The sequence below is a fragment of the Harpia harpyja genome, chromosome 12, assembly GCF_026419915.1.
Source record: "Harpia harpyja isolate bHarHar1 chromosome 12, bHarHar1 primary haplotype, whole genome shotgun sequence".
NCBI lineage: Eukaryota > Metazoa > Chordata > Aves > Accipitriformes > Accipitridae > Harpia > Harpia harpyja.
In genome coordinates, this window is record NC_068951.1 from 5001624 (window position 1) to 5017440 (window position 15817).

General features: G+C 42.6%; 1 protein-coding gene across 6 annotated transcripts in view; it reads right to left on the reverse strand.

Moving 5' to 3' along the window:
- The window catches only part of LOC128148818 (transient receptor potential cation channel subfamily V member 2-like), a 33077-nt gene that overhangs the window by 2357 nt on the left and 14903 nt on the right, over positions 1-15817 (reverse strand). For 3 of the 6 annotated variants that reach the window (XM_052803090.1, XM_052803096.1, XM_052803092.1), the window contains exons 3-18: positions 12103-12188; positions 9102-11213; positions 8716-8905; positions 8330-8447; positions 7102-7397; positions 6318-6451; positions 5844-5996; positions 5004-5144; positions 4222-4520; positions 3590-3766; positions 2986-3144; positions 2769-2864; positions 2181-2251; positions 1304-1469; positions 479-545; positions 84-391 (exon numbers count right to left, since the gene is read on the reverse strand). In XM_052803090.1, the coding sequence (XP_052659050.1) occupies positions 84-391; positions 479-545; positions 1304-1469; positions 2181-2251; positions 2769-2864; positions 2986-3144; positions 3590-3766; positions 4222-4520; positions 5004-5144; positions 5844-5996; positions 6318-6451; positions 7102-7340 (2010 nt within the window). In that variant the 5' untranslated portion in view covers positions 7341-7397; positions 8330-8447; positions 8716-8905; positions 9102-11213; positions 12103-12188. The other 3 variants (XM_052803093.1, XM_052803094.1, XM_052803091.1) reach the window with 3 other exon arrangements.

The following is a 15817-nucleotide window of genomic DNA, read 5'->3' on the forward strand; positions in this document are numbered from 1 at the left end:
CAGGCACTGTCATCTCTGATGTTATGAGACTCAAGTAGGAGTTTTGGGCCATGACATAACTGCTGAGCAGCACCGTGCCTCACCTGCAGCTTCCAGATGCTTTTGCTGTAACCAGAAATATCTGTGACAGTCTCGCTCATGAGCGCAATCAGCATGTTGAGCAAAAGAATGTAAGTGAGGATCACAAAGAGAAGCAGCAGGAACATGACGAAGTATCTGAATCTGGCATGTTCCTGGAAATCCAGGTCGCCCATCCCAATGGTGATCTTGAAGAGCTCCAGGGAGACACTAAGCAGCCCACCGTACATAGCATGGCTCCCAGCACTCTCCAACTGAGCAAGAGACTTGTTCTGAGAGACCGAAGGAGCATCCCCCATCAGCGTAACCAGAGCTATGAGAAAAACAGAATTTGAATCTTCTTCAGAAAAATTTACTTCTTGCAGCCCAGCCTACAACCTAATGCTGAGTAAGGCCTTACCTGCAGCAAAGCCAAAGAGGAAGATCATATAAACCAAGAGGAAACGCAGCAGATCTCTCAGGATGGTCTAAAACACAAATCAGGAGGAAGTGCCATCCTTTATCACACATGAAATCACCAGGATGATCTCCTATTCTCACACATCATAAACCAACCCCCAGTAACAATACTGAAAGCAAGTTGGAAAATGCTTTTATCCAGTTTAAGGAACTACTAATACATGTTAAATTACTTCCTCAGGTAAGTAACATCATTGGTAGCTTAATCTGAGAGTACTACATGAACTTATTTGTTGTTATGTTTGTATGAATAGGTTCTTTGAAACAAATAAATATCATCTCAGTTCCCCAGTATGGCTGTTTCCAAATTGTTTCAACACACACATCTCTTTCTTTTCCATCTCTATTGGGTTTCAGACAAGTGGTGACCAGAATTCTTCCCTGGCAACTCATTTCACCTCTGCTTTGTCTTGTCTTTCTAGTCCCAGACTCCTCTATGGACCTGGAAACATTTCTCAGCCCAAGCATAACAGTTCCAGGGAACTCACACTGGTTTTGACTGCTAGTTTTGAGTTGTTTTATGACAAACTGGTGTCAGCTGCTGTAACTTCCTATATTCAAAGATAGCAAACTAGTGGTTTGCTGCAATTGTACTTCCTTGAAGACACTGATCTAATCTCCTTCTGCAATATCTTTACTTCCATAGTCAGTACCTCAATTCCATTTATGGTTTTCATGGTCCTGAGAGAAGAAAAATAATTGCAGGACTTCTATTAGTTCCTCACACCCAAACACTTTTCATACAAGGTTTTTTCCAAGTACTGACCTTCTGTATCATGACACTGTAGATCCCAGTGCGTTGAAAGCCCCGAGTGTAATACAGCGTGTTCACCCATCCCAAAAGCAGGGAGAACACCATCACCGCCACATAGTTTTCTGAACTTGCACCATACAGGACAGCTGACAGCAGCAATGAGAAAGCCTGGATGAAGCTGGGGAGAAATAGAATGAGTGGCACAGTGACTTACCTCAACAAAGAGGCCCATTTGCAGATCTGTTCTGTTTTGCAAGTAAAAGCAAACACATTTGACAAGGCTACATGGAGCATATAAAGTGGCAGTTAATCAGACACATAGTTTATATAAGCAAGTCCTGTTATAACCAGACCCACAAATTGTTGCAGTTTTGTTATGAACTGGTTACTCTCACAGTATGGAAACTCTGAACTGCTTGATGTAACTCACATAACTCATATCAAATGGAAAAAAAATTTAACACTTATGAACACATGCACACATACATGCACACACATGCATCTATACACATTTCTCCTCAGAAAACAGAAGTTATTTTCCTTTCAACCAATTCTGAGCCGCAGTGACAGTATGATTGAGAACTTGAGCTCTTTTTCTAACAAGTATATGTTCTTATCTGTGGAATAGTTGAGGGTCTGACCTTCACTCTGTTCCGCTACAAATCCAAGGACAGAATCTACCCAGTGAAGTCCATTACAACAAAGAGTTATGACAAGATGCAGCAGGTAGGAGAAGCAAGCAGGGAAGGGATGGAAAGAGGAGACAGTGGCAGAGAATCAGTCTTTCCTGCTCACCATCTCTCTAGTAATGTTAGGGCAACTTAGCTGCACACAGCAGAGAACCAGTTTCACCCATGCTTTCATTGTGCAAAAACCTCAAGAGACATACATCAAGATCTCAATGCAGCTGTCAGAACACATAGTCTTCAGGGACTGTCGTCTCCTCCGCAAGTACAGACTCTGATAGAGAAAAATCAACGGTAGCCATTCATCAGAAAAACAGGGCATGCTAGAGAGCGATTCCTGCACAGCATAGCCTATTGCTCAGGGGAAAGGTTTGCTCCATAAGCTGCTCTTCATGCTTTCATTTTCAAGATCACAAATCTCAGCTAGTAATACTTTCAAGACGAAAAAAAGGCCTTATTTATAAAGGGCAAGGATAAACAAGGGCTGAATCATGGCTCAGCCCAATGTCTTTATTAATAGACTGTATTAAATGCCAAGGATGCATTTTGGTACCATAAATCACAGAAGTCTCTCATAATTATTTGCTGCTGCGAACCTATTCTTCCTCTTGCCCAGCAACCCCCTGTCACTGCTAGATTGCGCTGATGCTGTAAGTGTCTCAGAGCAGGATTCCCTCCTGCCATCCACTCATGCACACCCTCATATCAGGAGAATTGAATCTATTGCCTCCATGTCAGTGATAGTTTCCTTTTTTTCTTTCTAACAGTGAAACCAGACGAGATCCCCATACCTGAGCAAAGATTAGATAAATGCCTCCTAGCAAGATAATGATCAGTCCAGAGACCCACAGGAAGCCTCCAGCTGTGAACTCCACTGGAAATGAAGGCTGCAAGATAAAAACAAAAACCACTGAAGACAGGCAGAGGTAGTGATGACAACCACCCCACACTTTTTAAACTCAGCTGCATTCATTCAGGCCTTTCCAGATAAAAGAAGACTGGACCTACCTTTACCCGTAAGGGTTGATAGTATGCAATGGCTGTAAAGATGATCATGAATGACAAGTATGAGACAAAACTGAAGTAGAATCTCTTGGAAGCAAATGTTTCCCACTTTTGCTGAAGCAGTTTGTTCAGTGGCTCCAAAACCACCATCTTGTACCGATTCTATGGAAAAACAAACAACAAAAAAGGTACCCATGTGTCACCAGGAATGCAAATTCACCAGAGCATTGTCTTTTTCAGGGTTGGAGTTCAGTGGCTCCAAGTAGGGTATTGCTAAGGGTTTATTCAGTCAGGCCTTTCAGTATGAAAGAAATCAACCATCCCATAAGAAGTTAATTGTGCTTGGCTTCATCAAGGTATTTGGACACATCCAGGCTTAGGACAACCAAAGGATCAAAAATTTCTCTCATATTATAGATTATCAGAGGCATACCAAGCAGACTATAAATAATAAAATATGCAAATACTTCCATCATGCATTTCTTTTCCACAAAAATGATGATGCGAAACACCACATTAACTTGAAATGATTTGCATAATTATACAGCAACACTATAGAAAGGCAGAAAAAATGTTGCTGTCTTTGACTTTTAGTAAAAGCACTCACCGGTGTGTCACTGCTGTATGCCAGAATCTCCAGCACAGAGTTTTCCTCAAAGCTGTCTATAGAGGACAAGTCATAGAGAGACACATGGATAGGTCCATAGGTCCATTCAGTGAACTTGCGTGACAGGTGCCTGTACACTGGGTCTTTGATCTCTCTTTGGATGATGTGCTTGAAGATCTGAAGAGAAACCGGATGCATACCAGAAAAATTTGTATCTAATGAAGGTGTAGAATGACACAAGCATACCCAAATCACCTTCAAATACAGGACACCTGGCTTTCTGCATTATACACCTTGATATATCCAAACACCAGCCTATCTGGCTAAAAGCAAGCAATCTAACTACACCTTGTATCAGCTCTTCCAGGAGTAGAACCAATTTCGGTCCAGACCATCTCGTTTGGCTGGGACAGAGAGCAGCAGCAGCCGGCTGAAGCTCTGTAGGACACTAACTGGAGTGGCCTGGAAGAGGCCGCCTTTATTGTCTCCTGTGGCACTGCCACGGTCAGCAGCATTACTACAGGTTGGGTGTAAGATGTTCCTACATCAAACCCCGCTGCTATGCTGAGGATGTATGCTACAGTCTTCCGTGTTTCTCAGCAACCCCAGGGGTTTCCTCTAGTTGTCTTTACCTCCACTTTGCCTGTCTTGGCAGCAAGCTGCAGAGGATTTAGTCCATCATAGTTCACTATCTCCTCCAGTTTCCACGTTGGGTCAACCTTCACACCTGCCTTTAAGATCTCAACATATGTTGTGCTCACAAACTTGGTGTTCTCCTCAGTGTCATCTGCAATCATCACCAGGGCATGGAGGACTGTGTTGCCCTGTGTATCTTGCTCCTGGAGGCTGGCCTTCTGGTGGGGATTGTTTAGAAGATATTCCACCACCTCAAGCTGGTTGGTACAAGCAGCCAAGGAGAGGGGAAGCTCACCTGAAGAGATTAGGGCAGTATTTGGAGGGGAAGCAGAAAGGGGTGAAAAAGAATTAAAGAAAAAAAAAAAAGCAATTATAAGAAAATACATTTAGCCTATAGTTTTACCACTAGAACACAGACAGTTCTTTCTCAGTGTCTCTAGACTCAGAAAGGGTTTTGCAGTAAACAATTACTCCTTATTTCTGGGGGCAGCTGAAACACTTTCCCAGACTCCTAATTTGGCTAAACTAACCAAGTATTGGTCTCTGTCTGAAGCCCCTCAGACAGGATTAAATACGTAAAACCAAAGATGCTGGCAAATGCCCATTGGACACCCCAGTCTGTGAAAGGATCCTGCCATTCAAATAAGTCAAGAGCTTGATTACAGGACAGCGGAGATGGAAACCCACACACAGAGGGGCAAAACCAACTGAGATTTAGTGGCACCACAGACAGTAAGGCAATAAAAAAAGCAAAGGAGCATGTTCCACATTGACTCACCAAAATAAAAGCAAACTCCTTCTTTCTTCTTCTTGAAGAATTCACCATGGGCTCTGGCATGGACATCAGCTCCATTCTCTACTAGAAGTTTCACTAAATCTAGGCTCCTTTTCTCTATGGCAATATGGAGTGCTGTCTGGCCTAAGGAAACAGGCAAAACCTATCGCTCAGTGCCACTATCAGAGGGAACAGGCAAAGGACTCTTCAGGAAAGCACTGTTTCAACAATCACTGGATGTTCTGCATAGCAATCCTGCAGTCTCAGTGCTGGGCAGGGCGTGGGTGGCAACTGATGACTTTCAACAACGTTCATTGGAAAAGCGTGTTGCAAACACTGAGTCAGAAGACAAGCCTCAAGACTATCAGAAATTCAGCACAAGACCAGGCAATTACCCCTACCTGGCACTAAGATCCCAAGTAGCTATGAGAGGATAAAGACAACCATACACGTACATGACTATGCTGCATGTCTGCTATTAAAAGAATAACCCAAACAGCAGAACTCATTCTTTAATAGTGATATACTATTTCTTTTTCACTTCTGGACATGCTTTTTAAGCTTTCCCAAGCAAATCCTCTCATATTATTGGGTTATTAAACATGTATCATTTCTATTTTATAGACCAAGAACAAAGTTGCAGAAGTGTATAATTCAAGGCTGAAGAAGATGCAGTACCAGAATCAGAAATAAAAGATGAGTAGGCTGTTACTGTAACCGCACCAGAACTCTGGAACTGCAGTGCTGCATAAGCTCTGGTTCCCCTCTTTTTCCTTGCATCTGCACATCTCACTTGTCTAATGGGGAAGCTGCTCTGACACAGCATCAGAACTGAAATCTTACCTCTGTAGTAACAGTCAGAGCATGCCACATTAACAAGTGGCCTGGGATTCTGTGTCTTTTGGTCTATTTCCAGCAAAAGTGGGATTGTGTCATTCTTTCCATTTTTTAAGTTCAACAGGGCTTTCATTAAGCAGGTCTTCCCAGTCTTTGCATCTAGTAGAAAAAGAGTATTAAATGGGTTGTGCATGTACTTTGCACACATCTGTACTACTCAATTCAGAACTTAACTGTCACTGTAGGACCAAATACAATAATTATTTTAAAGGCCTTTCTCAGTACTTTTAGTCTGCAGTAGAGGCAAAAGCCTTAGGATATATATAATTAATGGCATTCTCCATCCTCAGGTGGACATTAGGAAAATAAAAGAATAGACAGAGGGCTGGAGAAAGCAAAGAAGCTTCCTCTGTTTCCCTCTTACGTTAACAAGCGCTGCCTTTGCTAACCCTGTTTATGGAGTACTGAGCAGGAATCTACCTGTGTATTCAGAATTGGTGAGAAATTTGGAGGTCCTCCGTAAGTACTCAAGTAAACCATCCAGTGCCTCAGGGCTGCCCCTTGAGACTGCGCTGAAGAGCCTGTCTCTGTCAAAGCGATTGGGGTCCTTTTGGCTACGGAAGAAATGCAAAATGTTAAGAAGTTCTGGAGAGCAGAAGACAAGAGTGTGCAATAAATTCTAGTGGGACAGTGTAAGAAAGGAGGGAGGCAGAAAAGTTTGTCAGAAAAAACAAGTATTTTATTTTTGAGTCAAGGGAAAAATAGAGACAGTTATTTCCCAGAATTCTCTTCAGTGGCTGCTCTTTCCATCAGCTGGAGCTCTTCCCAGATCCAATCTGCAACCCTGGAACGCATCCAGAGCACAAAGACAGAGAAGCCCAAGATAGATGCAGGACCAAAGTCAGCCCCATCACATGGTGTGAAGCACTCTGTGAGCTGGTTTACATCCCTCCCTGGCAAGACCAGTTCAGTTGTATAGGGCTCCGTGGTAGGCTGCTCTTACACCCAACTTGGCTTATTTAGTGTTAGTTCAGATACACCCCAAATATACCACAACACACACCATACACATACCTTCCAAGTGCAGAGGGAAAGGGCTAATGCGTCCCCTTTCTGCTTTTAATCACCTCCCACCAGATGCCTGTCATATTCCTACATTGCCACTTTTAGTTTAGACTTGGTAAAGTCTATAGACCCCTACCAGCAGGGATCAGTACAGATCAACAGGGATTGCACCCTTGTCAAACACCCAACAGTTACTCACGTGCTGACGAGTCCTGGCCGATAGTTCAGGTTAATCTTGACTTTAGGAGGAAAGTCACTGCTCTCCTTCTGATAAGGTGTCTCCAACGGTCGTGGCTCTCCTTTCTTTCCATGACCTGATCTTTCTTCCTTTTTACTAGATGCAGGTTTATCTTCCTGGATACTGTCATCTGTTTCTAGCAATCCCATCAACCTGTTCCTCTGACCTGGGCCCGGCTGCCCATTTGTGAAGTTATCCATTTCTAGTACAGATAATCTTGCAGATCACCAAAGATGTCCCCCGCTGGGAGGCTAAACCTGCAAGGAGGGAGAATTAACACAATTTGTTCACAAACCTAGAGTGTGCTTGGTGTGGCACAGAGAGGAAAGCATGTTTCCAGGCCCAGCATTCCTACAGTTGACTATGGGCCCTTTGAGAGAGAGATTCAGCAAAACTCTGCACAGTAGGAGTATTTGAATAAAGGATCAAGGCCTTAAATAAGGTACCACTGGAGAAGAAGTTCAAAAGCAGTTCATGAAATACAGGCAACTTGTCTGCAGAACATCTGAACCCCCTTTATGAGATGACCTCACCTGTTGGCAGCAGCACAGGTTCCTTACATAAAAGGCAAAGAAAGTGGATCTTTAGTAGACTACGATCATTGTTCTTGTCTCACTGCAGCCAACACAGGCTACTCACCAAGTGGCAAAAGAGATAAGAGTAACTGTAGGCCTTCTTTGGAACAGAGTGATAAGTTTGCTCATGTTCTCTGTTGGTAAGCATTATGCCATTTCTACAGGGAAAACTTATGTGCAAATTATGTTCCCCTCATGCATTCTTGCATTTCATCCTGGGGCAAAATGACTGGGATCTCCCCAGTGTTTGGAGCTGTTGGCTATCCATGCAAGCACAGGCTTTGAATTTCCAGCTCCACAGCCCAGGCAAACACACACCCCAGCTGCCATGCGGACACTTACAGCCCTTAGAGCCTGAACAGAGCACAGCTCTCCCAAGAGCAAAGCTGGATCCAGATCTGCTGTACAGAGAGCATTCGTATTCACCAGAGCACCCAGCCAGCCCACTTATCTAATATGTACTGTACTCCTTTTTTACTCTTTTGAGACGTATCCAGATATATATGAAGAGACATCTCAGATCCACACGTAATGCAAGCTATCTCTAGTCAGCATAAAACTGCAGATTCACACACAGTTTGTGAGGCAGCAAGGAAACATCCATGATTACCAACCTGAAGCAGAGCGTTTTTTAATAACTCCGTCTTATTCACATGTACTCCCTCCCAATGGTTAACAGGTTTTCTCTGAAGAGAAATCTCCCTTGCTGGGACTACAGCCAGACTCCATAGCCTGTACCGGCAAAGAGGTAAATTGACACAGCATAAGCATTCTGGCTTAGATTAGGATGCAGAGAAACATAGTTCTAGGCAGAAAACAGCCACTAAACATCTTTATGCAGCTCACAGCAAGAAATCCAAGGGCTGATTTCAAGACAAACCATTATGATAATTCAGCCATTCAGTTTAGTCTGCACTCTAATGACAAACATTCCTCTGCACACACAATCATACACCCTATAATCCCATTTCAGATTTATTTCCTCCCCCATAACACTTACTGGTACATTTGCCGATCCTTTAGAGGGCTATTGGTACTTCCATAATAGTTTGCTTGCGCTTTTCTGTCTTCCTTTCCCCAAAATCATTTCTCAGCTGCAGTTTCCATCTCTCCACAGCACTCAAGAGAGTTATTTATTGTCAGTCTTGTACAGACAGACCGTCTGGTTTAAAAGCAAGAGCAAAACGGTCCTATAAAAAAGGACCCTATAATGTATACATCCACTTTGTGCGTCCCTAGGAAACACAGACAGCCCTCTCTGCTAGCTCAACTTTCACTTCTCTACTCAAGAACCGAGTTGTTTCTTTCTGCAACTTTACCAAGCCATTTTGAGTAGCGCAGCACAAAAAAGCCCTGCTGTCAAAAGAGGAAGAGCACAGCACTTACCCCAAGTTGCTGCAAGCTCCACCCAAGAACTGATCTGACAAGGAGTCCCAATGGATCCTTCACAGGGTAAATAATCTCTCAGTAGAAACCAAGTCAAATACCAACAAGTGTTAATAAACATGAAAGCAGACCCCGAATTATTTACATCCATGGGTGAGACTCCTCCTTTTCTGCAGAGATGACCACGCTCATATTAGCAGTCTATTAACGGCACAATGTTGAACTCCTAGTTGGTGGTGGTCCATGAGAGAATCCAAGCTGCCCGCGAGAAGGAATAATCACATATCATTGTTATTTACTCAACTGTATAGCAGTTTGCAAAGTGAAGAAGGGCTTGCACAGGAAATGACTAGCTAGATTTCTCAGTAAAAGAGAGAGCCAATGAATGCAGTGCTCTTATATGGGAAAGCTGGCTGGCTATTGCAAATTCATAATGCTTAACCCCTGCCTGCACATATAGAGGCAACGTCTCGTGGCTTTCAACAACAGCCCACTCAGACCTCAAGGGAGGTGGCTGATTTGACCCTGACAGTGCTAGAGCCTGTGGTTTAGTTGTGAGGTTTGTCACAAGGCTCCCTCAGCCCCAGGACAAGGAAGTATGCCTTGAACCATCTGAGGTCAACTGTTTCTGTGGGAAAACAGTTCTCCTCACACAAGTTCACACACCCCAGTTACGAGGCAGAGCAAACTGTATGAGATAATAAACTAGCCAGAATGTTACCCTACAAAGTACAGTGTCAGCTGCTCATCGCAAGCACAGGAGACTGCACAAAGCAGCCCCAGTTCCAAAACACTTAGGCCACTGGTTACTTAATTTGCCACTAGTGTCCACTTCTTAATGGGTTGGTTCTCCAAAGGAGCGCAAGTCTTGGAGAGGCTACTTCTGGGAGCACAGACTGGCCATCCCTACAACTGACTGTCACTGAGACCACGCACGCACACTAATACTGCTTCACTTACCACTCACAAAACAGGACCCCTGGGAAACAGAGGACATCAGCCCACACCAAGTGTCTTAGTTTTTTCTCTCCCACTCCTAACAGAACTGAGGCCTGAGGAGGCAGCGTGATCGTTATTTCCCGCAGCATCGTGCAGGATGACATTCAGCACCAACAGTCTGAGCAGCCTTCCCCCAGCACAATGTTGCTGTAGAGTGATTCTCATCTGTACTCCATAGAGGACTGATGGTTTACAAAGCCATTTATGTGATCTAGAGCTCATCTAGAGAATCTTATTAACTAACAAAATGGTAAAGAGCTCTTCTAATCAACAGCTTGATAGCAGGGGCACATTCCACAAGAAATCTCAAAAGTGCAAACTAAAGTTAATCATTGGTCCAAAAACATTGAGAAGGGGTGCCACATCATGACACACTGAACTCTGGCTGTGGCTTTCTTCTTCCAAACCTACTACAAGCCAAAAGAGAGCCTAAAGCGATCCTCATCCAATAGGACTGCAGGATGATGTGAGGCTTCTTGGAACGTGGTTGTCACCCACAGAAACATTCCCAGATGGCTTCTGCTTTGAGTCAGATGCAGGGTGTGAGATGACCTTCCTATGAATACACCCATTAAATGGCAGGGTGCCTTTTCCTCCTTCATGGTTTTGCATGAGATCACAAGCTTGTTTCTCAGATTCCTGTGTTTCAAAATCAAGCTGGTCCATGAAAAACGCAAAGCTACTTATTCTTTCCAGGCTTAATGATTTATTAGGACCCACAGAATAGCCTATAAAGAACAAACAGATGCAGATAAATGAAAGACCAAATCTCCTCTCTCTTATCCCTCACTCCAGCCTTGCACTGATTTAGTTCAGTTTGCTTTAATCGTGTTACACTTAATTTACTGTGATATCAACAGACATAGATTCAGGCCCAGGAGTTTAGCTCAGACTTACAGGTTTAAATCTTCTTGGGCTTTTCCCCCAGCTTTCATGGGAGTCAGGCCACCATTCCAGCCAAGGAATGAAATCAGCCCACAAAAGTGCATCATAACAGAGTCCTTCCTGCACATCTGGTTTTAATAGCTTACCCAGAGGAAGGAGAATGTGCAGCTTGCTGGGAAAGGAATCGCTGCCAGCTGAGAGGTCACCACAGCAAACAGAAACATGGAGCTGCCGGGGGAACACAGAAACACTGGTATGCACACACACACACACATGCGCACATGCTTTCTCAGAGAGTACACTAGGGTAAACACTTGCACTTCCATTTCAGAGAAGGGAGAAGCAAGGCAGAAAAAGAATACAAGATCTGCCCAAATGTGCACTTGCCAGTGACAGCGTTCCGAGGTCAGTAATGGGGTTACGTCACTGCTGTGCACTAGCTAGCTGAGCTGGTTATGATGCTTAACAAGCATCTTGCCACCAAAATTTAAAATCCTGATAGCTGTTAGGACTCAGGAGGAAGCCATCCAAAGCAGCATGCAGGGAGAATAAAAGAAGCAATTTAATGTCACCTATCTGCCAACCCAAATTTTCAAAAGCAACATGTCATCCTCTTGCCTTTTGAGGCTTTTATTTGGGGTAATGAGAAGAAAACTTGCAATTGCTCAGTACTTATTTTACTTGTGAAAATGTGTCTGACGGCGCAAAGTTTCTCCTGACAGGAGACACACATTCTGTGGAAACCTTAAATCTGGGAAAAGAGAAGACAAACTCTTCTCTCTTCAATCTTAACTACTAAGTGAAATTTTAAATCAATAATTTTCATTTAATAATATTATAAAATATATTCATAATTATGATTAAATATATTCATAATTATGATATAATTATAGATTATATATTAAGAAATACAGTAATTCATGGCAGGAAAAGCAATGACCAGAACCTGCTTAAATAGAATGCAAAAGGAAGCATGAGGAAGATTGTGTTCTGAAAAGATGGAAACAAGCACATTTCCTAAAATACGTATTCTCTGTTCAATACCGAAAAACATAATAGCCTTATGATTAATATCACATTTTCTGTATGCTGTAAATCGAAGATCAAAGTCACTTACATGTGTTTGTAATTTAATTACAGCATTGATCTGTAGCCACTATAAGGAGTAGCAGCTCAAAATCATCTTCACAGGAGGAGGGAAGCCTGTAATAACAGCATGCAAGGGTGGACCATTAAAATTCTCTCCAAAACAAGTAGGCCAGCACTTCGTTCAAACCTCACGAAAGCCACATGGTTAGAAAAAACTGTTTCTTTTAAAGGTGTACTTTCACACTTGGGAATACACCAAGTATTTTTGCAAGGCCAGATTTTTGTTTTCATGTAACTGTTGTGTAAAACGCACACTGAAGGAATGAATTTTAGCAGCCTCATTTATTACAGTTACACAGATGGAATCCTATACCTCTCGAGGCACCAGCCAGTGCTCAATCTAAAATACAAATATTCTTAAATATAATTCTTTGTCAGAACTTGTCTGATAGCCCTGGGGACTCAATTAATTTACATGACTGTTTCTGTAACTACTAGTCTCACATCATAATATTTAAAGGGTCTTATCTATATATTTCTCAGGCCTTTGAAGGAACCATCCACTTTTATTCCTTAAATGGAAGTATCTTTCTACTTGATGTATCCCTTTCTTTAGGATTACAGCCTGAAGGAATGCTCCACTGACAATCAAACAGCAGCAAAATACGAAACCCAACGGTAATGTTACAAAACACTTTTGTGGAGAAACAGTGACATCCAGTGGCCACGAAGTAAACCTGAATTCCTACTGCTTATGAAAACAGCCTCGATAGGGAATTCTTCAAAAATAGCAAAAAAGTTGCAAGCACATACTTGTGAGAATTACAGCCATTCACTTACTCTTTGTATCAAAATAGTTAACAGAAACTTATCTAATTTAAAAAAAGTTTCAAATAAGGCTGTTTTTTATGATGTGGCAATGTTCCATAAATATAAAATTGTGCAGCCAAGGATCTTTGAATGCAGCTACCACACAATGCCTTTGGAACTGCAGACAAGACCACAAAAATAGTGAGGTATTCCCAATGTTTATCTGCCTTAACCCTCACTTTCCCTGTATGATTATGTTTTGGGGCAGTTTGTAACAGAGCAAAACACTAAGCATATCCAAAACCCAGTATTACAGGGTTATCTCACTTGTCGTCTTTAAACAGAACTGTTTTTTTAAAAGCACAGAAGACAAACCCCCTGAAATCTTGGAATTTTTTTTTTTTAAGAGAGAACAGACTAGAAATTAACTGAAGCTATAAAAAAAACCCCAAACCCAAAGCCAAAGGCCAGTCACAAAGCTCAGCTTTCAGCAGGATTAAAAGACATTATCAGTATCTGTTGTCAATACGTGAGCATTAGGATTATTCTATTTTAATAGCACACAGATTCTGGCTGAAGCCTATTAAATTCTTATTTTAGTTATGAATAGTTGGCTCTAAGCAGATTGAATTGAGGTACCACCACATTGTATAAAACCCAAATGTTGTATCTTAACATCAATCACTCATATTGCCCGATACCTCTTTGTCTTTTGTTCAGAACTTCTTCAGTGTAACCAATGCATGTTATGCAAATTCATATTTACATTTCCTTGTAATTTATATCCATTTTGCCAATTCACATCATTTAAGATAAATTGCAGAGATTTTTGTTAACGAAGAAATCCCTTGCAGTCATCTCCCCCACCTAGTGACTGCTATTCCTCCATTAGCTGGGGGATCAGCAGCCTCGATAACACAGCTCCTACAAGAGAAGCTCAAGTCCAGTACAAGTGCCCCTGCATACTCACCACAAGCCATCCCAGAATCCAGCTCCACACATCACCCAGGTAAGTGCTGCAGATTTCACTCCTTATACTTTGGCTTTAAGGATGTGCTGTTCTCTGCCATTTCTACTAAGACAAATGCAGAGCTAATTAACTTTCAGCACAAGCCTCACCTAAGGAAATCTTCCTACAGGGCTGGGGAAAATAGCACACGGACACACTCAGATTCACACGATCAACCAAGGCTGCCTAAACCAGGCTGGAGCCATTCCCCACAATCACAAAACGCCTGAACATTTTCCCCTCTTCCCACTGCTTATTACCTCAGGTGCAACACCAGACTGAAGCAGACTCCACGCATAGCTCCGCTTATGGACCATCCACAAACAGGAACACCAGAAGTACCAGCAGAGGCCGTGGTTCAACATAGGTTTGGCTCAGGCGGAATAAAGCTAGAGTGAGCGTGCACTGGGAAGCTGGTGCAGACCCACTCGGACAGCTACACATCACCTTCCCAGGGTCCCCGTTCTTGCAGAGCAGACCAAACCCCAAAGATAGCTCTACACAAAGCCAGCTGCACCTAACATTGCCTAGTGAGTCTTGGCACAACATATTTTGAGCAACACTTCTGCAATGGTTCTCGTTCAGTGACTTGACTCTGGAGAAAGGCTACCTACCATTTAGACTTGTATCTAAACCAACCTGTACCTGCACTGTCTGATCAGTTAACATCTGTAACTGTTAGCACACAGCACAGCTTCATTATTAGAACTTGAGAAAGGACCTCTCTTAATTATGAGCCAGAGAAGATAGAGCAGCTAGTTTTACCATGGAGTGAATCAGCAGCAGAAAAAGATAAGTAACATAAATTTATTCAGTGCCCTATCTCTCTGGACTATAAATTGTTCAGGGAGTTTATACAGTACTGAACAGAGAGTGGGGCTGTTAGTCAGAAGTGACAGAATCAGGGAATGGTTGGGGTTGGAAGGGACCTCTGGAGGTCATCTTGTCCTGTCCCCCTACTCGACCAGGGCCACCTGGAGCTGGTTGCCCAGAACCATGTCCAGATGGGTTCCGAGTATCTCCAAGGAAGGAGTCTCCACAACCTCTCTGGGCAACCTGCCTAGGGGGCTAAACTGGAAAAAGCAAGACCTGGCTAAGTGGCTAAACTGCAAAAAGTGTAAAATCAAGGAAAGGCAAAAGAAGCAACTGCAGGAGAACTGAAGTAATCTAAGTATCTCTTTCAGTACAGACAGCAATTGTTTACAGAACGTTACATTTCTGCTAGCACAGACATGTAGACAGGGAAACAAGCCCTGCTGCTGAAAAAATAACCAACTTATCATGGTTATCACCATCAAAACCACACTGAACTTAGTTACAAAGTGCAGTTTTCTATGAGAACGGTAGTGTCACTTGCTGGCCACGACTGTATCCACGCTAAGAATGCACTGGTAGTACAAGTGCATTACTTACCACAGACACTCATGAAACTAATGTTAAATTGAAAGCTCCAATTCAAGAGGAACAAACTTTCACAGCAACACTACAATGGACAAAAATAAAAAAAGTCAACCAAGATGGTGCGTAATACAGGGTTATCAGTAAAAAGTGAACTGCACCAGCACAGAAACACTGATGCAAAGACTCCCATTTCAAGTTAAGCTGCTGTCAAAATTCAAGACATTAACAGCCACAATCCTTACTACCAAGTTTCTGTGAAAGGGCACATGGATGATTACATCCACCTTTTAAGACCCACCACTACACAGTTGAACTAAACCATTCTACCACCACCTGTTTGTGCAATTCCCTTAATCCACCCTATTAAAAAGAGACAACCCAGACTTTAGTGGGAACTCCCTAGCTTTCAGCATTAAATGATTATGCAAAAAACCTTTACTTAAATCAAACCAGGACCTTGTTATACTGCTCAGTCACATACTGTGATTTAGTATTTAAGGCAGTTTTCACTAGAGCAAATTTA